The 27,443-nt window shown below is 42.2% G+C and overlaps 1 protein-coding gene and 1 long non-coding RNA gene across 4 annotated transcripts in view; one reads left to right on the plus strand and one right to left on the minus strand.

The window, feature by feature from the left end:
• Nucleotides 1-27,341, plus strand: TSPAN2 (tetraspanin 2). 3 transcript variants are annotated; one of them, XM_076357885.1, is made up of 8 exons: nt 1-111; nt 3,666-3,768; nt 17,454-17,551; nt 18,004-18,078; nt 18,626-18,727; nt 19,951-20,025; nt 20,771-20,854; nt 26,282-27,341. In XM_076357885.1, exons 1-8 carry the CDS (start codon nt 43-45, stop codon nt 26,303-26,305), a joined length of 630 nt encoding a protein of 209 aa, XP_076214000.1. In that variant the 5' UTR covers nt 1-42; the 3' UTR covers nt 26,306-27,341. The 3 variants fall into 3 exon arrangements, with proteins under 3 accessions (XP_076214000.1, XP_076214001.1, XP_076213998.1); XM_076357886.1 differs by having other exon boundaries at nt 26,757-27,341; XM_076357883.1 differs by lacking the exon at nt 26,282-27,341 and adding an exon at nt 22,786-23,562.
• Nucleotides 1-27,443, minus strand: part of LOC143169997 (uncharacterized) — a 124,675-nt gene that overhangs the window by 97,055 nt on the left and 177 nt on the right. The window lies entirely within an intron of this gene.

The raw sequence follows: 27,443 nt of genomic DNA on the forward strand, positions 1-27,443 counted from the left end.
GCCGAGCCGCCTCGGGAGCTGCTGCCGGAGCCGGCGCCCGCCATGGGCACGGGGCGCGGGGGGATGCGCTGCATCAAGATCCTGCTGTTCATCTTCAACCTGACCTTCTGGGTGAGCGCCGGGCGGAGCGGAGCGGGGCCGGGCGGAACCGTGCCGCCTGCGGCACCTGCCGCGGGCGCTCCTGCGCCCCGGCCGCGGTCGGTCCCGCGCGGAGGCGGCCGGCCAGGCCCGACCCCCGTGGCGGCGCTGGGCCGCGGCGGAGAGCGCGGGCAGCAGGTTGCGGCCGGCAGGGGTGCCGGGCGCCCGCCTCCTCTGGGGCGGCGCCGGGGCGCATCAGCGGCCCCCGGGGCTGCCCTGCGCCGGGGGCGAGCCTTGAGGAGATGCGCGGGTCTCTCGGAGGAGCGCTGCGGGCTGGGCTACCTGAGTTGACGTTGCAAGAGTGCCCTGGCAGTGCTCTCGACTTTTACTCGCTTCTATAAAGATACTGCCCTTCCTGGGAAAATACATACTTGATATAAGATGACATTGCTGAGAAAAGACATCTTTCTTAACTGATAATTTAAAGTAGTGACGGTTTCCCCGACAGGCATAAAATTTCAAGCAACAGGAGGCTGTGGAGGGGTTCTCCCAGCATCCCGTGCAGTGTATTCCAGCGGTACACTTCTTCACAGCATCACGATGCTTTTTAATAATGCAATTGCAAATAGTGAGCCAACAGCTACTACTTTTACAAGTTCATCTTAAGAGAAAGTCCTTGCATCATATTGCACTTGCTTTGCTGAAAGCTACCCTAATGTGGCAATGAATAGTGTCTACTGCAGAACCCTCAAGAGATTTAGAGAATACTATGGCCATTCTCCCCTCATTGCACCTTTTTAATAGTCTCATAGCTCCATGGTACAATTGAATTCGAGCTTTCTTTTTTATTTCACTTTCCCTCATGCTGTGTTCTCCTTTCCAGTAGCTTTCCAGTTTTTCACACTGGAAAACAATTAGCAATGTTACCTTCTTACATGTCTTTTTCTTTCTTTCTGATTCACTGTTTTTTAAAAAGAAGTCACAAAATAATCCTGTTCAGCCTCTCTGGAGCAAGCAGTTTTGGGCTTTTGTCTCCTTTATGCTTGAAACACAGTTAAACCAAATGCTTTTCCCTCTTGGTGACAGCACTGCAAGCTCCGGGTACACAGTGCTGCTGTGCTCAAGCTGTAGGAGCAGAGTGATGTTGCCCAGCTGCAGCTGCAAGTCAGTAGAAGGACAAAGCTTTGTGTTATGTTGTTTCACAAAAGTGACAATTACTGTGTTTTGTTATCTGCCTTTTCATTGAGATGGAAGAAACCATCTCCTCAGCTGGAGTGGGGGCCTTCATTTCAAACACGTCCAAACTACCAGAGGCACTTAGAAGCCTGGGCTGACAGGAGGGGCTTCCTAGTGGGCTCTGGCAGTCCAAAGGCTGAACCCATGCCTGCAAGCAGGGAGGTTCGAATGCTATGACCAGGGTGGCAGGGGACCCTCACACTCTGTGCTGTGACACTTCTGTGAGGAAAGTTGTGATCCCAAGCTTTTCAGCCATATGCTCGCCTGCTTTCTTTGTTCGCTGTAGCTATGCCAGATGAATTAAGTGCCAGGCAATGTAGGACAGATTAAAAAAGCACCATGCCAGGCTGCCAAGGATATGGTAAGCAGCAGGTGTTTTGTGAACCTCGTTCAGGTTGCGCAGTTGCTACAGACCTAGGCTCTGGGCCTCCATCAGAACAGTAGCAGAGCATTGTGCCTGGTCCTGCAGGATGCTGAAGCTGTCTGCCAGGACACACACCATTGCCTGGTAGGCTTATAAATATGTCTGGCATGCGGTGGGTCCGAGACCACTGTCTATAGATCTTTCCCCTCAGACAACATGCCTTGACACTCCCTTTTTGATCTAGTCTTGTTTGCATTAAAAGGAATTTTTCCTTGCATTTGACAGCATCCATTACTTGTTTGTTAGTCATTTCTGTGATCCAAGATACTGTACACTGTAATAATCCTTTTAGCTCCTAGTTCCGATAGGGGGTTCCATGGTGATTTACAGAAAAATGTCCTGTCATAGTTGGTCCAAACACACTTAACTTCAGCACATCCCTAAGAACAATACAAGCCTCTCTTTCTGGTAAGCCTCTAAACAGAACCCTTCTTACAGCTGAGCAGCAGCAGCAATGGTCTCCTGTAGTTTGGTATGATGATTTAGAGGTCTAGCTGGTCTCTCTACAGCATCATATATCCCGTGACACTGGAACTGGATCTGTGATACATACAGGGGAAGGGGGCACCTCTTAGCCCAAAAGGCTATTACTTAACCCTAAAACAGCTAGGAGGGTTGAAAAAAAAGTCAATTAAGTTACTTCTGTCCTAAAAGCTCGGTGTGTGTCAAGCCAGCAGGGCTTAACTCCTGGTCACACAGCACTTCCCCATAAGGTGCTGTTGTGGTTTGACCCCAGCTGGTAACTAAGCCCCACACAGCTGCTTGCTCACTCCCCCCCGCCCCGGTGGGATGGGGGAGAGAATCGGACGGGTAGAAGTGAGAAAATTTGTGGGTTGAGATAAAGACAGTTCAATAGGTAAAGGAAAAGCCGTGCATGCAAGCAAAGCAAAGCAAGGAATTCATTCACTGCTTTCCATCAGCAGGCAGATGTTCAGCCATCTCCAGGAAAGCAGGGCTCCATGGCATGTAACGATTACTTGGGAAGACAAACGCCATCACTCTGAATGTTCCTCCCTTCCTTCTTCCCCCAGCTTTATATGCTGAGCATGACGTCACATGGTATGGAATATCCCTTTGGTCAGTTGGGGTCAGCTGTTCCGGCTGTGTCCCCTCCCTACTTGTTGTGCACCCCCAGCCTCCTTGCTGGTGGGGTGGAGTGAGGAACAGAGAAGGCCTTGACTCTGTGTAAGCACTGCTCAGCAATAATGAAAACATCCCTGTGTTATCAACACTGTTTCCAGCACAAATCCAAACCATAGCCCCATACTAGCTACTGTGAAGAAAATTAACTCTGTCCCAGCCGAAACCAGCACAGGTGCTTTTCCTGCAGTAACAGCATCTTGCCTCCAGACCCAGGCCCTGAGCGGCCTCCTGCATACTGCCTGACTACAGTGCGGTTCTGAGGGTTAGGAAGGAGGGTAGTGTTCCTCATTGTTTTTGCAGCCTGTCTGTTCTTCTCATGGGTGCTCACTTCCCCTCCACACCCTCCCCCCCTGCCGCACTCCATTCCCTATTGCAATTCAGGCCAAGTTTTGATGACTAAATGAGCTTACTTACAAGGTTTGAAAATCACTAGTAAGTTCAGAAGCACCACTACATTGAAGAGAGAGAGAAAGAAGGGGGGGGGAGGAGGGGAGAGAGAGGAGGGGGAGGGGGAGAAAGAGAGAGGGAGGGGGAGGGAGAGAGGGAGGAAAGAAAGAGAAAAGAAAGACAGAGAAAGAGAAAGAGAAAGGAAAGGAAAGGAAGACATACATTGCACTATAATAGGAATTCATTGTTATCAAACACTGGCAAGTGCTTCCTGAATTTTCTGACAGTGCAGTCCTGAGCTGTGGGATTTCAAGAAAGCATAAGGTGCCAATGACACCTCTTTGATGCTCTCCAGCCAATTGTTACTGAAGTATTGACTGGTCTGTTTATCTTCCAGCTGGCAGGATTGGCTGTCATTGCCTTTGGTCTATGGCTGCGGTTTGGTGGGGTTATGGCAGACTTTGCTTCAGACAAAAAGTCTCCAGAGTATTTCTTCATGGGTAAGTTAAAGTGCCTGTGATGACAGTAACCTTTAGCCTTGGTTTCATCCTGGGGCATGTGACACACCTTATGCATTGAATTATATGAAGGCCAACAATTCCTGGGCTGAACTATACCAAATTGGACATTCTGGTGCTGTGTGTCATGTGCATGATGGCTTTCATCCTTTCTCTACTTGGCATCAACTTCCTTAGGCCTAACTGAATTCTTCTCCCAGATTTGATCCAATCCTCACATATCCTAAGTGCAACTGTCGGAATAGAAGTTGAGATGGTTCAGAGACTCCTGGAACATGGGGCTCATCAATATATCCTTCCAGAGTTTTCTGTGCAGCTGCTAGCCAACAAAACAACAGTGTCACTTCTGAATGTTTCTAATACCAGTGCAGCAGTAAAACTTTTGCTCACCAGTTCTCCCTGTGTCTGCACACAGAGGCCCTCAGTGTGACTTGAAGTATCAGAGCAAATCCTTCCACAGCTGAAAAGTAAAACTATACAGTGTTCAGTCATCTCCAGAACTGTTTGTCCAACCTAGGCAGGAATCAACTAGTTTCCCAAGCCCACAGAATTGGTATTGGTCATATCTAATTTTAGGCATTTAAGATAATTTTTTTCTCCCTAGGATTTCCAGTTGGGTTTTCTGGAAACGCCACCTGTGTTACGTATCTATAGACATCCTTAAAGAGCGGCTGTCTAGGACTGCCAGCAACTGCATTTCTCTATCCATTGGTAATTGTAACATGCCTTTACACCAGAAGAGTCAGATTTTTTTCTGTTTTAATATATCACCCCTGGAGATGGACTCACTCAATAAAATCCAATTGGTGCAAACATTTTTGCCATCTACAAATGCCAAGTGTGAATGAATACCCAGTCCTGCCTTGTCCATCAAGCCACTCTGACAGGGTGGCCAGGAATGGAAGTTGACCCAAGATGTCCTGTAGCAGTCAGTTACCCATCACAGGAATATTGCCTGGGCTGTGCAGTTACTTTAAATACCCCAATTCTCTTAGTGAAGACCTTGACTCTGATACACCACAGTCCTAACCTGAAACTTCTTTCATATATGCAACCAGGCTAGAGGCACAGAGCTGACTATAGTACCGCGGGAATAGATGGGTAAAATGTTATGTCCAGCAAAGTTTCTGTGGGAGTTTACGAGGCTGAATAAAACCATTCAGATGAAAATTTGATTGGGACCTGAGAGTTACTGTAAAATACCCTATAGCACTTCCACTGACACAGAGAGCCACGAAGTATGGTTTAATTTTTCTCTTACATCTGAGGTGCTATGTCAGCAGTGTATTAGATCACCAACTTCATTTCTAGATCCAGTTTATACCTGCTGAATTTCCTATGCTGTATCTTGGAACTCTTCCCTGCCTTATCCACTTATGTTTGACCCAGGAGATTCAACAAGACAGAATGATGTTCTGGCCTTCAAGATCAAGTACTGTTGGTTTGTTAGAAGCCAGAAAGTAATACATCCTGTTATGTGAATAAGCACAACAGTCATTTCACAGCTTTGCAGTGCAGACTGTAACACTGTGTAAACAAGATATTCTTTGGTGCATGTGTATTGAAATCTCTAAAAGATTTAATCTGCTTCAGTCCTGAATAGGAATTACAAAAGCTGATCAGAGTTGTTAATTTTGGGAAGTCCTGGGGAATGTTCTTGTAAAAGTTTTGTCATATACTGTGACATTCAACTGTTGGGCTGTCACATGTATTTATAGAGCTGTATGCTGTAATATGTAACTGCTAGCAGAGGAAGTGCTAAGGAACAGAATATAAGTATGTTGAGAATTCTTTTAAACTTACTCTTTCGACTGAATTCTAGAGCAAAGTTTTGGCCCTTTTTTGTAATAGGCATTGTGCTCTGAATGGAGCATTCCCGTTAAAGAACAAAAAAATTTCTGCTGCCCCCCCTCATTACAAATGATGTTAGATGCTGTTGTGACTTCTGAGCACATGATGGGGCAGCCATTCAGAAGTCTGAGGCTGTTAACAATCTGTGACGAAGGCAGTGGTAGAAGAATGGTGATAAGTTCCATAATGGTGTTTTTTTTGCAGCAGACAAGGCTGCACTTGACAGTCATGCTCAAGAGCTTTACCTCTCTAGGAGATTTCAGCTCTGAGTCCCCTTGACAGTTGTGTATTGGGCCCTTCTCACAGAGACTCTAGGAGTGTTGTTTATTTGGCTTTGTGTGTTTGCTCTGTAACATGCATTCTGGGTGACAGCCAGAATTTTGCATAGGAATTCTTAATATGGAACACTGTGCAGCACACAAGGAGCAGCTGCCCAGAGGGCTGAAAGAGAAAGCAGATCATCAGTATGACTTGGAGATATAAACATACAGCCATATATTTAAAAATAATTTCTTTAGCTCTGTTCCACTGACCGCTTTTGTGGCTACCTTGTGATAAGCCAAGCCCCTGTGATCCTATCAGCTTTGCGTCAGTGCTTGAACAACAGTGCTGCTGCATTCAGAGTTTGCTTCACAGGTTGAAGCACTGTCCAGAATCATCATCTTGTGGAAAACATCTCATTTTCTTGCTTCTAAAGAGCAGCACATTTTGCTCTTTTTGTACCTGGATTGAGGTGCCAGCTGAATCTAACCAGCTTCTCTCTTGTGCTTCCTTGTGATGTTTTTTTTTCCTGGATCTGAAATGTTGTTTTAGTTTAAAATAATTGATAATTATAACCTTGCATTTTCCATTAGGCCAGAATGAGTCTCCTTAAATAGCCTTGTTCTTTACCAGCAGTCCAGCTGTCTTTTCTGCCCCCTGGAACAGTTCGGGCCATGACTTGGCAACCAGGCCTGTTCATCTTCTCCAGCCACTGAAATGTTTTTGTTGGTTTGAGAACAACTTACAGGCAGCAGTGCTGAGGTCAAGCACATACATGTTCTTAGTTTTCTGTTGCTTGTGGTTTTGTGTTCAGTGATCCATATTCCCCACTGCAGCTTGCAGTTTTTTAACCTACAACATAAAAGGTTAGAATTGGAACTCTTTGACGCATGCAGTCTCCATTCACTTTACCAGATGTCTCTTACACTGGAGCAGCCTCCTAAAATTGGATGTCATAGAATCATTAAGGTTGGAAAAGACCTCTAAGATCATCGAGTCCAACCATCGACCCAACACCGCCATGCCCACTAAACCATGTCCCTAAGTGCCGCATCTACATGTCTTTTAAATACGTCCAGGGATGGTGACTCAACCACTTCCCTGGGCAGCCTGTTCCAATGTTTAACCACTCCCCAACTTTTGAAGTTCCCACTGCAGTGGCAGGCATGACAATATTTTTATGTTACTCCATCTCATAGTACGTTTTTTGTGCCTGTGCTTCAAGTGGTGAGGCAAAACTGTAGCTTTCCTGTTCTATTGCAGTTCAGCTCTGGTAGATTTCATATATTCCTCTCTTAGCTGTACTTGAAAGAAAAAAAAAAAAGAAAGAAAAAAAAAAGATAATTTCAGCAAAGATCAATAGCTGGGCAGTTACCACTTTTATCTGAGTTGTCTGTGACATTGTACTGACCAAACGGAGAAAAGATCTGTAGAATAAAGGGAATTTCCTCAGATTGCTCGTCCTTCTTGAGACTCCTGTACCAAGACTCTGGCGTTTTTACTGGGCAGGAAAATCTGCAACAATCAGAAGGAAAAGAGATGCTTGTGTGAACCCAAGATGTCAGCATTGCTGTCTCACAATTAATTGGTCCTTAATTAATTCTTTGTAGTAGTTCTGTTCTTAAATTTAAAAATACCTAAAGCACCGAAGTGAAGACAAAGTGCCTGCTGAGTGCAAGTTGAGCATTTGTGAAGTAAAAACTAACACGGGGACTTTTTAAGGGTCAGTTCAAGACACCTATTCTCCCCTCTTTGCTTTTGGTGGCTGCAGAGGAAAGTCTGTTCCGGTTCCTTGGGCAACATGAAGGACAAACTCTCTGTATCCCTAATAAATGAAGTGCAGAGGGTCACATCACTGCCAGTAGCAATAAAAATGAAGTGTATGTACTCCACAAGCCCCATCAGGAATGGTAACAAAAACTGATGTATGTGAATGAATCAATCTGGATGACTCTTTCTCATAATTGGCAGCACTGAAGCATTGCTTCTCCTGCACAGCCAGGGCTCTCAAATTTTCTGCTATGTTACGTTCTCTTTGCTCCAGTTCCATGATCCAATCTGTGGTCCAGGCATTCATCAGGGCCAAACCAGTTGTGGACAGAAGTTTCAGGGTGGCTGTGGCTTTTTCTTGGGGTCTGTGAGAGCATGAGTGATCATTCTGGCTTTGAAAGGTACAGTTAGATGGCGCATGCCTTAGGATATGAAGTCATGTCTGGAGTTGAAGGATATTAGTAGTTTTTCTCCATAGTAGTGGGTGCCCATACAAACAGGAGTTGGCCAGCAGTTAAATCCATGTAAAATGCAATTCTCTGCTCCTGTGCCCCATTTTGTTATAGTTCTATTAATGTATTTTGGAGTCAAGTGCTATACCCTTAGTCAACAGTATTTTCTCTCCAAAATCCATAGTCTCTCACACTCTATCAGCCTTTAAAATGAGAGCTATTGGCAAAGTAGCCTCTGTGTAGAGATGCAATACCACAAGAGGAGCATCAAATGGTTCTGCCATCATGTGTATCGGAGAGGCTTTTAGTCTGTACTTAAAACTTAAGCAATGAACTTGTCTTTCTTCCTATCATCTTGTGTGCAGTTGTCTTCTGCAGTTGAGGAAGAGTGGTTTAAAAAGGGCTGATAGTGGCCCTGAGTGGAAAACGAAAGCTGCTGCACTGGAAATCTGCTTAAAAAATATGACACCACTACTACCACCCCACAAAAAAAACTTTACTCAAAATGAAAGTTGTTCAAAAGTCCTCAGTCTCTGTGCTGGATCGTAAAACCTAGCAATCATTTCCTAAGAGTCAGTATCCCGCCTGGCAGAGTAAAGGCAAGGCCACCACAAAGTTAGAATTCTGACAAAACAAGCTAATTAAGCCTAATGGAATAATCTGTCCATCTACCTCAGGTTGATTGTTTTATATTTGCAATATACTGAGATTCAGGAAGCTGCTTTTTTTTTTTTTAATTAATCACTTAAGCATGATAATGCACTATATGCTTTTTGCCTGTTAAACTGTCCTGCTGGGTAAACCTTTCTCTCACCCTACTCACTTTGTGTGTAGCTATCTAAAAGCTAGCCAGTTCCACACAGCAGCAACAGTTGAACCGACAATTACGCCGTTTCCTTCTTTGACACACCCTCTTCTCCTTCCTCTAGGCAGCTGCAAGTCACCCTGGTGCCTGCACACTGGTCGCACTGCTGTGAATGCTGAACTCTGACAGTACCGCTCACTAAGTACGTGGGGTGTCCCTCAGCCTACCTCAGTGAGCGATCAAGCAGTTGTATCTGATTCTGGTCAGACTGCCCATGCACAGGCCAGAGCCCAGCACTACAGGCTCAACACTTCTACTTTTCCAGAAACAGCCACCTGTAGCAAGTGACCTAGGGATAAACCTGTCACTGGTCCTGCATGAAGTAAAAAGACATCAAGATGTTTCCTCTTGCTGCAGCAGCACACTAAGCTCCAGGAATGCTCAGGCATTTTCAGTTACATGCTTTGTTCTTCATACATACTATCTTTAAAAGCACTTACTGTTCTAGATGCCAGTCTCTAAAGTGGCTTCTAGATAAAGAACCAAACCAATATAACCTATTGTATCTCAAGGGAAATGTCTTGTGTTGTGTTTCATTCTGACAGAGCTGGAAATACAATGGGACTGTCCACTATGAAGCCATTAAGAGGAAAGCATTTTGTCTGCTGAAAAAAAATAAAACAGCAACAAAAGAGCCCTTAGCTCCTTTTTGGGGTGTGTCACTTCAAAAGCATCTAAAGAGGGTTTTGATTGAGTTGGCTTGTTTTGTTCCAGCACTTACTTTATCTGCACTTCGGTGGGTAAAGACAGCTATCTGCAGAGTCCTAACTTTTGCTACTGTGGGGGTTGCAGATTTCTGTGAATGCATTAGGGCCACACTCTGTTTTCTGTTTTGGGTGGCTTGGAGCCTGTGCATTTAAGCATTAGAAGTGTATAATTGTTGTTGATATCTGCATGGAAATGTATGCATACACACAGGATTATTCAGGGTGTCCTAATCTAGAGAGGACTGCAGAGAATTGGGAGAGGATTTCAGAATACCAAATGACTGAATATTAAAAAGGCAGATGAAATACAGTATCAATAAAGCAAAGTGATGCAAGTGGTAACAGATAATCTAAGCAGTATAAACACTGACAGACTTTAAACTAGCTAGAACCACACAGGAATGTGATCTTAGACTCACTGTCAGTTGCTTTTGACAAAAGTGCCTTGCTCAGCTGCAGTCAAAAAGGCATAAAAATGTCAGGAATTATTAAGAAAGGAAATGATAATCCAACTGAAAAATTTTAATGTCATTGTGTAAATTTCCAGTGCACTCAGTGTCTTGAATGCTGTATGTGGTTCTGGTCAAAAAGGATGCAATAAAACTAGAAAAAATACTAAGAAGTTTGACAAGATTATTATCATACTATGCACTATGAACAACTTCCATATTAGGAAGTTTTTCATACCATTCACATCATTAAATTGTAGAATCCATTGCCACAGGATTCTGTGAAATTCAGCTGCGATAGTACAGATCCACCTAATACAGGTATGTTGATTACATCTGACTTCAGTGCAGTTTGGTATAGGGTGAAGTAGATATTGACAGAGCCATTGGAGCCTACTGAGAAGGTAATAGCTAACATACTTTGGCTTATGTGAATTTGGGACATAATTATTTAGGGTTGTGAGATGCATGTGAGCAAGGTATGTAACAAGTGCTGGTATTCTGTGGGAAGGGAGAGGCAGTGGACTGGGATGTCACATTACAGTGAGGTTGCTTTTAAATTGAAATTCAGGATTTGTGCATCAGCAGAAGCCTACAAACTGGCTGGTGTCTGTAATGCTTTTGTGGGTCCAGGAAGATTAACTATGAAATACCTGTTGAATTCACACAAGACATGTAATTATGTCTGTGCGTTATGCTCCAGTTAAGGGTATGTTCCAGTCCTCCAGAAATTCATCTTCCTTCAGAGGACTCTGCCTCTCTTCTCCACTTTTGTAAATGTATTTTATAGATAAATATACTAAAAATCTACTAACACAAAAATGGTAATCTCTAGTAACAAGCCTGTTTCAGAGAGGCTGAACTGACTGTGCTACCATGTGCAACATACACCTCTGTCCCTGTCTGGCCTGCTATTTCCAACTCCTACATGTGTTTCTCATCTTTTCCAGTTGTGCATTTGCACTACAGGTTCCTTGGTGCTCTACTGAGGGCTTGAGAGCCTCAGTCCTTCTGTGGAGGAGCACATCTGCCTCCCAGACTGTAATGCACATGCAACCTCAGGAAAATCTCTTCAAGTCATGTCTGGGTTCTAGGACTCCTGTCATCACTGCCTCTGGATCCCTTATACCAAGAACAGAGCGTCTTGTTTTCTCAGTGGAGTGTGAACAGTTGGCGGTTTGTTCAGTGTTAGTTACTCAGTCCAAAAAAGAAAAAGTAGAATTATTTAAATGGAAAGTGACCATAGCAGCCAGGTAAACAAGAAACTCGTGTGAAATAAAGCCAGACAGGAGACAGTGTACGTTTGTCTGTTCCTGCTCTTTGCAGTAGGCTCTAGACAGGGATTTATATCTCAAAGCCATCAGTAAGATTTTGGGAAAAAAAAAAGGAAAAAAAAACAAAAACCAAAAACCAAACAAAAAACAACTCTGGGAGTGGGTTCTATTCCAGACTCTAAAATTAGATCTCTTCCAGCCTAGGCGGCCAGCAGAATATATCTGGTAGCAGCAGTGATAGTTCATGCATTATCTGAAATAAAAATGGTTTTAATGTTCACATTAGTAGGTTCCTACCTGCCTGGTTTGTGTTGTAATGTTTCCTTTCTGTTCATAAAACATTGGTAGTACACACTTCTGGCTATGACGTGATTCTTTGCAATGGGAGCATAGAGGGACTCTGGTTCTAAGGACACAGTTGTTAGTCTGTCCAAGTGCCATATGATAGACTAAAGAACTGGTGACACTGCCTTTCAGATTAGTTATGCATAGATTTGCATGTTACCTTGAGAGCAGTTTTTAATTGCTCTAAGGAACAAAGAACTTGCAGATTTCACTCGTCATTTTTCTAAACATGGGGCTGATCCCTCCCTCACTCTTGAGACACATAAAGACATTGCAGTCAGCAGCTATAAAATTCCATCCTTCTCTTCTACCTAGTCTAAAATGATGACATTCTGTATTCACTGCTAATCACAAAGGTTTCGTTCATCCAGAAATGACACACAGAATACCCTTTATCCTTCTTGAGGTGCTTCTTCACACTTGCAGATCTGCTGTCTCCCAAGTACAGCCCCAGTAGGGTATATGTGCTCATACCCAGAGGAAACAGTATCTTACAGAAGAGCTCTGTGCCACGAACATAGATGCCAATCTAGCGATCTCTACTGAGTTGTGGATTTGCCATTCTTCACTATTGGGAGCCACAGGTTTTTCTGAGATTGCCAGGTAACTTTTTAATTCCCCTTGTAATTGCAAAGCAGAGTCTGCTAGAAAATGGGAATCCCTCCTGTTGGAATTTTCACAGGGAATACCCCCATTTGACATTTTCCTTTCAGAAATAATTATTTTCCCCATGGGATGAATCAAAAAATCAAGTATATAGAAAAGCTGCTGCTTTACTGCTTTCCAAATTTGTTCTTTGCTCAATGAAACAATGGCTGAAGTATGGGCTTCCCCCCACCTTACACTCTCTATTTTTTAGCCAGAAGGGAAATCAATTTCTTAAGTGTTCTCTCACTTGACTTACTGCTAAAAATAGAAGTGTTATTTTCTCTTCACAGCTTATAAAAATCTGTGTATTTGGGTGGGTGGGTGTTTTAGCACAGCTAAAACAAACAAAAAAAACCCCACCACCCCGAAACCTGAATATTTCCCCACAAAAAAGGTCAAGAGAATAGGCTCTGGCCAGAACAACCCCAGTCCTGTGACACTTTGTTTTTCATCCTCTTGTGTTTACAAAGAAGCCCATATTTCCTCCAGTACCCCTCATAGTTCATCAGTGTCCTGGCTGTGTCTGCTCAGATCAGCCAATTTTCTATTGCATTTTGCACATGGCTTTTAATTCTTTGGAATGTGCCTCTTCATCCGTTTGCATTCAGGGGCTGAGAGTGACTTGCTTTGTGGGTCCTGCATGCAGGTGCAATAAGTATTCCTGAGTTGTGGGCAGTCACATAGATGGCAGGTTTCTGCCATTAGGTCCAGTGTTTGCCCTCCTTAATGACATAGCAGTGTGCCTGTTCTCAGTATTGTCTCTTCATCTGTTATCTGCTCCTGTGTGGGCTGTGCGCTGCCAAGGAACTCGGAGACTAGCTAGTTGTCAAACTCTCTCTCCTCTTCATTAGCAGACACGGATCAAAGTGACAAAATTAGGAATCAGGAAATGAACAGAGGCAAGAAGAAAAATTTCACACAGGCCACAAACATTTGCTTCCTTTCTACTTTGTACTTTTTTACTTCTGCTGCACAAAAAGCTGCAGCTAGACAGTCTTCTCAAAATTTTCCATTCACCGAAACAAGCTCTCTACCTTGACTTCTTTTTGCCATGCTGAGCTTTGTGGTGAACTTTTTTGTGTCAGAGTTTCTAGCTATCAAATGTGTTCCATTTTGTGACTATAAACTAAGTCTCTTTTTTATTTCTCTGCTGTGCTGTAGATGCCAAATTGGAGGCCATGCCAAGGCTTTGTATTTTACAATGGAAGCACTTATGAATAGAAGCTGATTATGGCTTTGCTTACTATCCTGCTTTTTTGAAAGGAATGGGCTTTGGCGAAGCTTAGTTACTTCTGACACATGATACTATTGCATAGCAATGTATGACATCAACACCACCAAATTTCTGCATTTGTCTGCTTTGCTGATCCTAACTGGACTAACTTGATGGCTATCAGTGCATGATGTCTCTAGGTAAGGCTGTGATTCTAAGGGGTGCCATACATTGTCACCCTTTTCTTTTTCTTTCCTTTCTAGAGAGTCTCGCTTTTCAGTTTAGGTCAATTCCCATTAAAAATTTGAGGTGATCCTGCCTACATTGCTGCATATAGCCCACTAGGAAAAGAAATACTAGCTCCCTGTCTTATATACTTACACCATCTAGGATGTTTCTGAATCTATTGCTTTGATACCTTTCCTGGAAATCATCTTCCAGTTGAGCATACCTGGATCTGGGTGCTAGGAAACCTCACAGTGCAAGCTGAGAAGTAACCTGGGCTCTTTGAATTTTTTTCAAGCTACTCTTCAAGTGTCTCATTCCTATGTGAAGGATTACATGTGTGTATATATAGTAGACAAGTAAAAACATCTTCAGTTTTGTGGAATTTTTTTAAAGTGTTGTCATTATTTTCCATCTAGAAATAGCTCTCCAAGTATCAGCAACTACTAGTCCCAGGCTGAGAAAGGACAAAGTCTGGAATAAAGTCTCCTGAACAGAAGATGGAAGAAGGTGGTTTTAAACTCTTGGCTAGCTCATCTGTGGTGCCAGACACACAGCAAGCTCAGCTTTGTTTAGTGGTGGTGTGAGTTCTTCCTGTAAGATGCCTTAAAAGGGAAGTTCTGATTGAGGTAGCGGTTTAGCTGTGAGTCATGCAAGTGAAATGTTATAACGTCTGTTTCTCAGACAAAAGCAAATCCAAATTCCTGAAAGTGGTCTCACCCCTGAGCCGCAGAGAGCTTTGTCTTTGCTAGCTGGAAGCAACAAAAAGAAATGGGAAGACTTCTTTCCAGTCTTCTTAATCAAAAAGTCTCTCTGCTAAGTTGCCTGATAAGTAATTACAGGCACTGGAGTAGGGAGTGACATCTTTGTAATTACACTCCGTTTGTTACCGTGGAGATCTCAGAAAATGGCAGTTTTGGTGTTTGGCAGTTGAACAGCAGGTTCTGCACCTGAGAAGATTTTTTCTTTTCCAATTCATCTTCCACAGGGGGCTGACCTTTCTCTCCTGAGCTATATATATCTTTGTATATCCCACCCTCAGTAAAAACCACTGTGTTGTGAATATGTGTACAAGTATTAGCTTGAAGAATGCTCAGTCCTAGTTAAGTCACAAGATGCCGAATATTAAAAATCTAGAAAATAGTACGAACTGCCAGCACAGTCAGCAGCAAATCCCACATATCTGGCATCACGGACCTGGCAAAGCCATATTAATTATAATTGTTTTATTGCTATTTAGCAGAATGCATTCCTCAGCAGCAATCCTTGGCACAAGAAAGGTACTGGGGCAAGAAGGATGGAGGGGAGAAGGATCACAATAGCTGGGATAGATATCTGGCCAATATGCAGTGACTGGACAGTGATGTGCCAATGAATGGGCAGCAGGCAGGAGTTTGCCTTCTCCAAGCAGGCTGCATCTGTGTGGCAGAGTAGCTAGATGCTCTACGCTCGTATATTGATAGTTTTGTTTGTTTTTTCATTTTCCTAGCAATCATTGCAAACTGTCATTTGTAGGGCTTTCTAGTCTAGGTTCTCTAGTAAATGCCAGCAGCTCTGTTAACCCTAAAGATTTGGGTCAGATTTTAAAATAATGTTTAAATTGGTAATTGAGAATACTAAATGTTCTCATTAAAAGTTTGCATAGTCAAAGCTGGGAGCAAGGCTCACTGTGCCCTCTAGTGTGCAGAGTCTGTAGCTCCACTGTCACCTCGTAACGGCATGAGAGAAATGAAGCTGTTTTTTCTAGCAGTGGATTGGCATGGCAGATTTCTGCATGTCCTCCACGTTGCCCACACAAGACAAAGACTAGAATTACAAGGCACTGCCCTGAGCCTGTTTTACTTTGGCTGACGTGGTAGCCAGAGACAAGGCACAAACACAGTTGTTGTGGTCTGATGGGAACTGACACCGCACATGAACGGATGTATTGCCTAAGCACAGATCAAGCATGTAAGTCTACAAGTAGGAAAGAAAAATTCTGTGCTCTGGTTTCCTTTTGTCCTAGATAAAGCCCGTAGAAAATAAACCCCTGTTGAATGTGAGTATTTCTAGCAGTTTTACAGGTGGCAGAGGTTAATGCTATTCTGCTAACCTGCTTACGGGTTTTGTCCTGTCAAGTTCTGAACGTAGCTAGGGTCCTACATCTTCAGCTATGCATGGGGCTATACTGACATCTCCCATGTTCTGTACATGTCTCAGGCCTGGTCTTTGCTGGCAGTCTCATCCCCAGATTGCTTCATTATCCTTCTAATGTGTTTAGTCTGATGATCCACTATTTGCTGTTCTTTCTTTATGTCATTAAATTTGTCTATACACAGATAACCCCTTGTGCCAGTAGCCTCAAGTCCATTCAGCAATGCAGTCCCAGGAAGAGGTTGGCTAAGGTGTCTGAGCAGTCCCCTAAACAACTCAGTAACTGCGTAACACTTAACTGCGAACGTCCAGAACATGAAGGCAATGCAGTGTTGCCACTGGCTGCTGCAGAGCCACTCTGATTCTGCCTATTGAAATAAGGTGGTGGGAGGGTATCCTACAGTTCAGATGAGGACAGCATGCATCATGAGATGCTGTTTTAGGCTGTGCATGCAAGGTTCTTGGCCTCTAAGTCTTAGACACTCTAGGCCTTTCACACAGAATCGCCTTTTTTTAGTATCTGATGTGATTTGTGTGGTTCTGTGATTCTATCCATTTTCAGGCAACTCTTCTCCAAGTCTTCTGATCATAATGCACTGATAACATTAGCCTTTAAAAGCTGCTGATATCTTACATTCTGACACCTGCATCAGTATGTTGGAGGAAAAAAAAATGTAAAGTAGGGACACTGGAATACGCCTGCCCAGCAGGCAGTAAAGCAGCTACTTCTTGTAAAAGATGCCATGCTCCAAATCACTGAACTGTAGACAAGCTTCCGTTCTCTGCAGTGACCAAGCTCAGGACTATTGCTGAGCTTATGACCTCCCTCAGGCTGTTCTTCCCACTCATTATTTTGCCAGAGGGTGCAAATTCATTGTTTCAATCACTTCCTCTAACAGCTTTCAAGGGGTTCCCCAATCATCCTTTTCTTTCCAATAGCATTCAGCTTTTTCCCCAGCCAAAGCATTGATTTTAGAGGAACATCACAACGTAGTGCCTGTACCTTTCCTGAAGATCTTCAAATGTCCTTTTTTATGTACTGCCAGGCAACTGATAGAGCCAGATAGCTTTTTAAGTTCCACCCCTACATAGCAGTACAGCACATTTCCAGCTGCAGGTTTCACAGAAATAAGCCCTCTAGCAATGTTGGATTTTTTTTTTTGTCTTACGTTCCTCACTGAAGAGTTGTAAGGTGGTTCTGGATGGTATGGTGTATGTCCTTCCTGGACTGAGCTGCCCTTGGGACAGGAAACTTGGGAGGTGGAAGTCTTCTCATTTGTTTTCATGAGATTCTCCATGAATTCTGAAGAAATCACTGGTCTCCTTTTGTGGCGAGCAAGTTTTCTGTATAACAGGTGTTCTTTGTGAGAGCCAGAGACCATTGTTACTTAGAAATGTGTGGTTTTGACAAAATAGGTAGCAGACTGCGAAGAGAAACCTTCTTAAATTCTTGTCTGATTCTGATTTTTCATAGGACTCTATGTATTGGTGGGAGCAGGGGCTCTCATGACCACAGTTGGATTTTTTGGGTGCTGTGGAGCAGCGCGGGAATCTCAGTGCTTACTTGGAGCAGTAAGTAAAAGGTTTCAAGGGCCTGGGCTGCACAGGAAAATCATTCAAGAGCATATGCTTTGTGTGATTAGTGGAAAGATCTTTGCTGTCCAAGACCTGAAATATCTTATGTCCTTTTACTGGCTAATCTAGCATCTCTAGCCACTGTGCTATTGCAGAGCTTCCATACATGAAGAAGTTCCATTGCTTGTCTCATGTGATATATTTCCTGGAATTACCTTCTGTCTTTTCTGAAGCTACCATCTGAGCCACATCTTTGCCATTTCCACCTTTGTTTCCATATTACAAGAAATCTGACTTGACACCCTTGTTACGGACCCTGCTTACCAGCTTTCTTTCAGTTACTGTGTGGGCTGTTGAGGCCTGGGCAAGGATGAGGGACTGACTGGGAGTCCGTCTAAAACAGAATTGTGCAAGGTATATTAATATAAGATTCTATTCTTCCTCTGCAGTTCTTTGCTTGCTTGTTGGTGATATTTGCAGCTGAGGTTACTGCTGGAGTGTTTGCCTTTATAGGCAAGAAAGTGGTAAGTAGCAAGCAACTTCTAGTGTAATAATGGGGAGTTATGGATTCCAGTGCTGACTGACCTACAGTCTGGCTCTTGCATAGGAAAACTTTACAGGAGACTTTTCCCAGAAGACTCTCTGACATTCTTATGTGGAGTCAATGAGAGCTTGCGTTATCACAAGTCCAGAATGGGATGCAGTTTTTGCCCCCCTCTATTAAAGAAAACCTGTAGGTGTGGTTCAACCTTACATCCACAAGGAACATCAAGTAGAACTATATGATAAGAGGGTATTGCTTGGGAAAAGGGCAAACAAATTCAAGCACTGAACTTCTCCAGCTAACAGTGTTTAACCCAAAACACAGAATACAGCATATGTACATTCTGACCCATGCAGAGTCCCTCTGAATGCCATCAGGCCACAAAACATCCTATCTTTCCAATCATGGTACCTCAGTTTACCAGGCATAATTTTCTGCTCTGGAGGTTGATGACACAAGCTGGAAGTCTGCACTGGACTGGGGGTAAGACTTATTTGCCACTCACTTGGAAATTCTGATTCCTGCAGGCAATACAGGAAGCCCAGAAAATCTATGAAGACATTTATGATGACTATATGAAAAACCCAGGAGGGAAGGTCAACAGGACTATCTATCACTACCACTTGGCTGTGAGTAGTCCTCCTGAGCTTTAATACCTTGCACTACTACTCTACTGTCACATTACCCTTTAAAATGCAGAATGCCTCCCACTGAGGTATGAAAGAATAGAACTGAGTGTTACTTAAAATGGAGCCAGAAGCTCACAACTTGGTTTCCTGATGGCTCTGTCAGCATTCTGATTTTCAGATCCAAAGTGATCCCTACCTTTGAAAGTGAAAATGGCCAGGCTTTTAAATTTCAGCTGATGCTTCTGGTCTTTGTTGTGCAGAAGATATGACTATTATGGCCCTTTCGGATATTAAAATCCAAGAATAAATACTCACAAATGCAGAGAGAGGTAAAAGGTCTGAATCTCTCTGCATTTATGAGAGAAAAAATTGTGACCTGTGTCCCAGGACCTACAATGTGGCAGATCCTGTCACTGACTGAACCAAGTAGGTAAAGAACCAAAAGCACATGTGTGACTCAGTTCAGGCCACCCAAAAAGTTAGTGTCTGAATCAGAATTAGAACCTGTGACTTCCTGAATCCTATTTGTGTCCATCCTGTATCTACACTGCCTCCCACAGAGATCAAGCCCAAGCTTTGTTGCTCCTTACAGCATTCCCACGTTCTTTAGAACAAACATTTCACAACCTCAGACCCTTTTGTCCTTCTCCCATAGCTGTTATTTCTGACCCGAAGAGGAATTCCAAGCATTCTGTGGGAGATAGGCAAACAGGAAAAACAAACCCTCTGAAACACTCTGATTTATTACTGTCTCCAAACCCAGCACTATGTTTTGTCAGAAATAAAGATTCTAATATTCTCTGTTGTAGCTTTTGTGCATTGCCCATAATTCTGTATGCGTTATTTGAACTTTCTGCTTTCTCCCTTTAACAACTCCTGTTTCCTTGTAAGCCAGGGATCTGCTTTTCCAAAATCCACTTGTTTGCCTTGTTATGAGATACTGTGATAAAAATCCCTTCTAGGAGTTGTAATACAAATTTGTCTCTTTGCTATGGCTTCAGACAATTGAAACTGATTTTTGAGAATTTTGGCCCACGCAGTTGGAACTCTACCAGAGGTGGCAGTTAATATAGGGAATAAATTTATGACTTGATCTGTATTGTTTCTTTTTTTTAGTTACTTATTGTCTCACTTTCAGTATGAAAGTAGTAACTCACTTTCAGTATGAAACAAGTCTATGGTTTCCCCTTCTTTGATTCTTCATCTCTCTCTCTCTCATTTAGCTCCAATGCTGTGGTAAAGATAATATGGAACAACAAATGGGATTACCCTGTCCAGAGAATATCCAGATGCCAAAGGCAAGTGTCCTCTGTTCTGGTTGTTCTAATCACTTTTTCATGTCAATTGTTTAGTAAAATTGGAGACATTCTGTAAGTAAAAGAAAGGAAGATCTTCCTTTTTACCTTGCAAATTCCAGCATGAAATTCCATATGAAATGGAGCAGAGTGGAAGCAGAAGTAAGTTGGAGGTCATATTGAACATGCCCAGCCCTCATTTCTGAAGCCTGCTTGTAGCATCCCATGGTAGCTGAGACAATATTACATCATCTGAAAAGAAAAGTGGGAAGGATGTAGCAGAATGGGAGTCCTAAATGAAAAGCCCTGTGCAGGCTGAATTTTGGCAAGTGCCTGCCTTAATCATGCATGGAGACTCCTCACTAGAAGCGTTGTTGGTGTTAAGAAGGATACTGTTATTTCTGTCTTTTGTGGAATCTGCTGGTGAGTACAGTGTCAATCTGAAGGGCCAAACTTCCTGATTTAGCATGGCCTCTCATATAAAGGGTTTTAAATTTAGGGAAAACTGATTGTAAGAAAATTACTTGTATGTGTCAGCCTGTACAGGCAAGAGGTACAGATGTCTCACTAGAAAAGGGAATATGCTGTGAAAATTGTCCAACAAAACACAAGGCATAGATGCAAGAATTAGGACAGTGACTGCAATAATATTTTTCATGTTTATCTGTTGTTTAGTGAGAACAGCTGATGGAGTTGGTTGGAGTATATTTTTCTAGGAGTAAAAATCTTTCAATTTTGTTCTTAATAGAACTGCCTGGTTGAAATCCAGAATGTAATTGATGCTAATCTGCATTTAGTTGGAATTGTTGGAATTGCAATTGCTGGCATCACAGTGAGTAAATCCATGTTCTTACTCTCAAACCTATATTTGAGCCCAGTACCCTGCCCCTCACGCAAAGCTTTGTAGGAGGTGTTTTGCAGCAACTGGTGAGATTCCTCAAAGGTGCAGCTATTCTTATCACTTTCAGTGTGTCCTCTCTCTGGGAATTGCCCACATCAGTGCAAGCAGACTTGCGTGACTTTGTTTTACCAGTTCATTCTGTGTCCTTAGACAGGGTCCAAAGTATCTAATGGTAATGTTATTTTGCTGTCATAGCAGGAAAGTGGAAGGCACATGAACTAAACTGAAAAGCAAAAGGCCGTAGCAGCATTTAATCTATTCTAAAACAACTTCAGACTGATGCTTTAGGCCCTTTGATGATCCATTCCTTAGATTTCATATGGAATACTGAATACCTACCCTTTGTATAGAAATGGCTTTCCAGAAAAATGCTGGCTGTAGCATTGGTTCAATGTGAAGGATAGTTTATAAACAGATTTTCTAGGTCATAGATCCAGTGATCAGTATGTATTTTGTTAAAGGAACAGGATTTAAACTGCATAGTTTTCAGAACAACATTTCTTTCCTAAACGCGTAGCACCTAGTTACAGACAGCTCTTTCATCAAATTGTGTCATCAAAGTGTCGGTAACTTTCCTTACAGTCCACCTCCCACAAGTGTGTATTGTATTCCCAAGGTCTGCTCCTTCATGACAGAGCTGTGACCAATAGATGTCACCCTGCTGCAAGGATATGGCAGGAGTGGGCAGTGTGTATCAAACACAGGCTTTAACAGAAAGCATTTTCCAGCATGCGTGTGCCATGAACTTCCTTCAGGCTCAGAAACCAGCAGCATGAGGAGCCAGAATATTAGTAAAGACATATACCTTTAGCTGCTCTGAAGAGCAGGAGGTTCGTGGACTTATGTGGACACTTAAAAGCAGATGAAGAGTTTATACATGTAATAGAAACCGTGGTGTGGGTAAAGGGGATTAAACAATCCTGTGATTTGTATAAAACATGAAGGTGTACTCAAAAATACAGCAAAGCAGCATGGGTGGGACAGAGTTCCAATAACCTCATTGCTCAACAAGGATACACTAGAAATATGAACATCTCTTCTATGGCTTCCCACCTCAGATACAGCAGAAGTTATTGAATGATAACCTCTTTAGCAGCAGAAACATGTCTGTACGTTTTTCTGTGCTTGTTTCTGACACTTCATGGGGTATGACTAGTCAGCTGTCTCCTTCCTTAGGGAGGTGTGTGGGGAGGGGATATCAACTCAGTCGTTTAACGGCCTGATAGTATTGCTCATCTCCCATCATCAGCAATGAAGCGTCAGGAGGTAGCTGCTAACTGCTTTTGGAGAATCAATCTCCAGAAAGAAATTTCTGGAGACTCGCAACACCCACTGTTCTCTACTTTTAACATTCCCTCTAGTTAACTAGTTCCCTAACACGAATAGAGTTTTATATTTAATGTATAGTCTTGGTCTTGAGTAGTAACTGTTAAGAGCTTAGCTTTCTCTGTAAAACCGCAATGCTCAGCACCAGTTTCTCTTCTCTCATTCAAATGTGTATACAATATTCCACGTAGAAGCATTCTGAAACTCAGAACCTTTTGGTGCAATACTAGGCATAATACCAACAGTCACAGTTATTGATGTCAGTGAAATTTATGTCAATAATATTAATGTTTGGGGCTGTTATGCTGGCCTGAACATTTAGAACAAAGAACAGTGAAACTAGTGTGAGCAGATAAAATCTTGGCTTTGAGTATCAGTGAAATCTCTTTTATCTTAATTGTCTGATGTCTCGGGGGTTTGTAGATAGAAGCAGTCACTTGCTACTCTGCCATAAGAACCTTCAGATTGTTCTGATATGCAGACTATTTTATAACTGTTTTGTAAGTGGATCCTTAAATTGCATCCTTCTCTTCTAGATCTTTGGCATGATATTCAGCATGGTTCTGTGCTGTGTGATCCGTAACACAAGAGACATGATCTAAAACTTTCACTGCACAACTATGTCCCAGGAGTTCCAGACTAAGCTTTACAAGAAGTGCTCTTCTACCCAATTTAATAATTGTAATACATTTTAATTAGTGTTTTAACATACTGAGAGGAAAATATCCCATTAGGTGAGCAGGTGAACTGTATTAGTGACAGTAAAACCAAAGTGAACAAAAAAGGGTTTTAAAATGTCCTTTTTAATGAAAAAAGCAAAGGTGTATTTAAGACTAATTTGATTTTTATGTTTGTATCTGTGCAAGTAAGAGTTTACACATCTATAGATATTGTGTAAGCACATGCATATCTCTCCTTACAAATATATATGCACATGAGCAGGTACATGTATATGCAGTACCTTGTTTAGGTAAGTATGTGCAAATGGAATATGTTGTGTGTGCATGTTTGCATGCATATTCTTTCAGAGTCTCACTATGCAAGAGTGTACACACACCAATAGGTATACAGTGCTTGAAACCCTTTCGTATTGAGCCCCTGTTTGCCAAGAATTAGCAGAGGAACAAATGCCATTTTAAAAAGTAAGACCTCTGATCCATTTTGTAACTGTTCTCTCCAAAGCCCAAACAGAGTACAATTAATAAAATTGGACTTTATTAAAAAAAATTTAATGCCTAAGGGCCTGCTCCAGCAAACTAATTCATGTGAGTAGACCCTTTGACTTCACTGTCCTGCAGAGACTGGATTTTTTTTTTTTTTTTTTTTTTTTTTTTTTTTTAGTACTGGACCCTTCGTGCAAATGCAGAAAGATCTGGGGGAGGAAACATGTCCAAGGAGATCCAGGCTAAAGGAATAGGGGGAGAGAGGTGGGAAGCTAGCAAGATAATGCAGTCATTTGGGAGCAATTGCAGTGCAAAGTGTGCTTAAGCTTCCCAAGCTAGCCTGAAATGCACAGACACACACACACAAAATCTATGAGTTAAAGGGGCCACTAAAATCTTTATTCAGAAGTTCCTTTATCCTGCAAGACTCTCTATGGTATATATGCTGGTGCAGGAGTGGAGCCTATATCCAGAAAAGCAGCAGCTTTGTCAGATACTCTGTAGAATCTAATTGGCCTGTGGAAGCCAACCGAAGAGTGAAAATGGTCAGGGAAAGACACGCAGCACTTTAATATCCTCTGTTTCTGCTTCTGTGACTATCACAGCTTCCATGGGGCTCTTACCTCAACCTCTCACCCTTTCTTGTGGGTGTAAGGCAGGAAAGAAAGATGGGACATTTTTACAGAGCCATAAAGTAAATTTTCTTACTGGAACCTTTAGATTGCATGTCAGGTATAAAAATTACACTGTGTGCTTGAAATACCTCAGGGCTTGCGTTTACATAGTTTGTTTCTATATTTTTATTTTTCTATTTGTCATATTTATTCGTAAGAGAATGTTCCTTTTAAAACAGCCTAGAAGGGAGAAAGGTTGTCCCCAGAAGGGGAAAATAAATTACATCAAAGGCTCAGAATCTCTTTAATTTTTGGCTTACTCGAAATAATTCACCATTTCAGAGAACAGCTTTTTGCTAACAATATCCACATAGCAGCTCTGTCTCTCTGATGATCACTAGTCAGATTTCTGATGCAGTTGTTCCATATGTGATGGGGAAAAGTTCAGCTAAACTACATATCTCATTAATATGGTCCATGGTGTCTAACAGGACTTGGCATTTACAAGTCATGGGGTCTTTATTCCACTGAAACATGATGGAAAGAAATGGGATTTCATTCTAGCGCACGTTTGTGTGGAATATACATTCCTCGTGACATTTATCTCTCATTTCCCAAAGAAACTCAAACTCCCATCGCTTTTCTGTTACTTCAGGATTGGAAATAATATTGCTGTTCCATGTATCCAATTTAATTGCCACATCTTGCTGTCTTTTACATAGATCTCTTTTCAAATTGTTCAACCACAAACTGTGACACAGACAGCTGTGCACTAAATGCCGGGTATGCAGCAGGCACTGCCAACTGAGCAGTTTCTGGGCCTAGCTTCAGGTACCCAGCTGACAGGGAGACATTGTATTGTATGCCAAAAAAAGAGTTAGGCTTGTATCACTCTGTTCACAGCTGATTAGCTATGGATGCCATGTAAAAGTAGGGCCTGGGACCTTATTCTGCAAGCATCAGACCAGGAAATAGGGCCCCGATCTGCTGTCTGCTCCTAAGAAAGGCTCAACTGGGAGAATGACACTGGCAGCAAATCCATGAGGGTCCCAAGCTGAAACTAAGAAAGTAAGTTTCTCACAGCGGACAACTGACATAGCCAAAGCAATTTCCTGGATCCCAAGTACACTTGAGACTGTCCCTACAACTGATTCTCCTCTAAATAGATAATGGGATAGTGTAAAACCAGGGTGTTTTCTCCCAACGTAATACTGACAGAAAGAAGAAACCTGTGTATAGTGTCATTTTTGCCATTCAGAGCAAGACAGCTTTCCAGGAAAACCAAGTAAAAATATCATGATAGGGAAGCCAGTGGTTCAGGTTCCAAGATTATTGCACAGGGATAGAAATTTATTGCAAATAAAGCTATTTCCTTCTGTTACGCTCCCCCTCATAATGACAGTATTTTATTTATTTTAAACACATGTGCATATAATTGGTTTTAATTCCTCAAATTTGTAGCACCAGAATGTAATGATAGGAACAGAGTTTACTTCGTTTACTGTTTCTTGAGTAAGTTGGAAGATGCCCACTCCTGCTTTTGAGATGCACTGAGTAAAAAGGCAGCTTGCAGAAACTTCTGTTGCTTCCCCAGCCCCCCAACTCCCCCAGAAGTACAAAAACATCGAAGTGCCTTATGAAAACAGGGAAGAGTGGTACAAAGAAACCTTCTATAAATTCAGACTTGAACAACCTAACTTTCTGCTGAAGTGTTTTGTGTTTGTGGGTTGTTTTTTTTCTTCCTCTGAACAGGAAGAAATTCCGTTTTTCTGAAGCATTTGTTTTTCTGAGCATAATTACTGCTTATACTCTAGGGTTTACTGCTATTTAGGTATACGGGATACTTGCACTGCATATCAGGAACAGCATAATGCCAGTTACTGGTTTAGTTCTCTAAGTTATTGGTATAAGTTAAGCTGTTATGCATCTACTAGTGCCTTTAACAGAATCCAGATAGCCTCTGTTGTTTCCTGCTGTTGTCAGGTGCATAATATATTTGCAGTTTTCTCTGCATCTTAGTAACCAAAAGTCTTTTTTAACTTATTAAGGGACAAAATACAGCTGTCCTTTCCCTGTCAAAGCTGTAAGAATTCTTTCCTGTTGCTTTTAGATCGTAGCTAGTTAACAACTCCAATTTCCATTAACTAGCTTGAACAGCCCTTTTTAAATGCTCAGATGTCACAGGTGGGGTTATGGCTATCAAAACTGGATATATAGTGCCCACAGTTTATTGTGCTGCTGCTCTTTCATTTCAGCTCTTGAAAGTGCAAAATCTTTGAGATCTTTGTCGGCAGTACAATATCATTTCCAAGCAACTACACCATATGTCTTCAATAAGAAAGCTTTTCAAAGGTAACTAAATCCAAACCAGCATCTAAACTTCCTCAAATACAGTTCATGCTCCAGAGTTGCATGCCAGGATTTAATTAACAAACTCTAATGCTTGTATGCACCAGATACACAGTAACTGCCATATAAGTCAGCAGAAGTACCCATTTAGGCCTGTTCCTGGTACCTGTTTCAGAGGAAAATGACAAGATCAAATCCTTCCAAGTACTAATTCTGAAACCACATCACACATATTTTATTCTTCTCCTGTCAAACGGTTTGTTCTAAAGCATAAAGATGTAAATTGTTGATGCCCTTATTATATCTCTAAACATCATTATTCACATTTCCCTTGTCTAATTTTTCTGTCACTGACTTTAGTGGGAGCTTCATTTGTTACAGGAAAACCTCAGCCAGTTTTGGTATCTTGCAGAGATTGCACAGGAGCTGATGAAGCACAGCCCTGTAATATCCCTACAATGAAGATTCGCGTTTCACTTTTCTTCATACCGAAAGTGATAGTTTTATAGCAAAATATATTTCTTATATATTGAAAAATAAATTGAGTTATCTTAAGCCTTCAAATGCTATATTCTACAGCCTTTGGAGGCTACTGATTAACAGCATCAGATGCTGTTCATAGAAAATGTACATAAATAAAAGTTTTCAATCTAACTTCTTCCTCTCTATTGGTGCTCCAGCCACTAGGTTCTCCAAAGCACAAACCACTTCCAATATAACATATTTGTTTCTATAGCACAAATTCTGATTTTGGACGGAACTGGCATACCGGTTTATGCTGCAAAGTCTGTAGCAGAATTACCTCTATGGCAGCTTTCTTTGAGAGAAAAAAAAAAAAGAAAACTTATTCTGTTGCTGAAATCAGCTTTCACTTCCCTTTAGTCTAATGCGTTCTGAAGTGGCGTTTCATCAGCTTTTCTGTCCTGAATCTGAAACAACTTTCTAATAAAAATAACCTGAAATAAACGACTACTAGGGAGAACTCGTCTCTGTGCCCTCCAGCGTGCGCTGCCAGAACCAGTCCCCCACAAACGCCCCGATTTCACGCTAGGGAGGTTCCGCCACACA

Source organism: Aptenodytes patagonicus, chromosome 22, assembly GCF_965638725.1.
Source record: "Aptenodytes patagonicus chromosome 22, bAptPat1.pri.cur, whole genome shotgun sequence".
NCBI classification, from domain to species: domain Eukaryota; kingdom Metazoa; phylum Chordata; class Aves; order Sphenisciformes; family Spheniscidae; genus Aptenodytes; species Aptenodytes patagonicus.